Source organism: Hyalella azteca, unplaced genomic scaffold, assembly GCF_000764305.2.
Source record: "Hyalella azteca isolate HAZT.00-mixed unplaced genomic scaffold, Hazt_2.0.2 contig5918, whole genome shotgun sequence".
Lineage (NCBI taxonomy): Eukaryota > Metazoa > Arthropoda > Malacostraca > Amphipoda > Hyalellidae > Hyalella > Hyalella azteca.
In genome coordinates, this window is record NW_025936095.1 from 267,453 (window position 1) to 268,850 (window position 1,398).

The 1,398-nt window shown below is 50.8% G+C and overlaps 1 protein-coding gene across 1 annotated transcript; it reads left to right on the plus strand.

Moving 5' to 3' along the window:
• The first annotated feature begins 468 nt into the window (after positions 1–468).
• Positions 469–981, plus strand: LOC108670045 (circumsporozoite protein-like). The gene has a single exon (XM_018157495.1). The coding sequence runs from the start codon at positions 469–471 to the stop codon at positions 979–981; it is 513 nt and encodes a 170-aa protein (XP_018012984.1).
• Positions 982–1,398: the final 417 nt, after the last annotated feature.

Here is a 1,398-nt window from a genome sequence, read left to right on the forward strand (position 1 = left end):
TTCTCTCGTTTATTACAGCCATTTGATATTAAATATAAGGTCATGTGGCAGCACAGGTATTATCTATCTCGTATGTATAAACAGACTCAGGACCGCACACAGCAGACAAGCGATGTGCTTTGCCCTTCTGGCGTGGTGCGACACTATTCAACGTTTCTAATAAAATGCAAGATAAAGAATGAAAACTGCTTCTTTATCACCAATGAACGTTTTCGTCCTTTTTGTTATGACATCTCTAACAATTCAGCTTTTTCTTGCGTTCTACTCCCGTAGACTTACCGGGCACCTGAAGGGGCTGTTGCACGAACACAACACTGCGGTGCACGGGGACAACATTTCTGCGCATAAGGACGACACTGCGGTGCACGGGGACAACATTTCTGCGCATAAGGACGACACTGCGGTGCACGGGGACAACATTTCTGCGCATAAGGACGACACTGCGGTGCACGGGGACAANACCCGACCATGAGGCGTGTTGCAGGCAACCCGACCATGAGGCGTGTTGCAGGCAACCCGACCATGAGGCGTGTTGCAGGCAACCCGACCATGAGGCGTGTTGCAGGCAACCCGACCATGAGGCGTGTTGCAGGCAACCCGACCATGAGGCGTGTTGCAGGCAACCCGACCATGAGGCGTGTTGCAGGCAACCCGACCATGAGGCGTGTTGCAGGCAACCCGACCATGAGGCGTGTTGCAGGCAACCCGACCATGAGGCGTGTTGCAGGCAACCCGACCATGAGGCGTGTTGCAGGCAACCCGACCATGAGGCGTGTTGCAGGCAACCCGACCATGAGGCGTGTTGCAGGCAACCCGACCATGAGGCGTGTTGCAGGCAACCCGACCATGAGGCGTGTTGCAGGCAACCCGACCATGAGGCGTGTTGCAGGCCCCGACCATGAGGCGTGTTGCAGGCAACCCAACCATGAGGCGTGTTGCAGGCAACCCGACCATGAGGCGTGTTGCAGGCTCCGACCATGAGGCGTGTTGCAGACAACCCGACCATGAGGCGTGTTGCAAGTCGCCCATTATTGAAGCGTACAGCGTTTGTTAAACAGTCCACCATTGAAGAGCACAACCTTATTTTTAAATACTTCGTCGTGTTGAAGCTAATTCAGCTAATGATATCTCAACTATTTTCTATCTCAACTATATCTATTATTTCAACTAACTGTAGATATCTCAACTCTCAAATCAGGAAGTTTCCGTGAATCACCCTGCACTTAGTAAGAGTAAATAGTATAAAGGATGACGGCAGGATTCCGAATGATGGTATTTTGAATAACGGAATTCGGTATGCATGATGGGATTCAGGATGACGGCTGTCGGGATTCGAGATAACCGAGCTCTTTAATTTTATGGGTTAAAAATACTGGGCAATGCAGTTTGTGGAGAAGT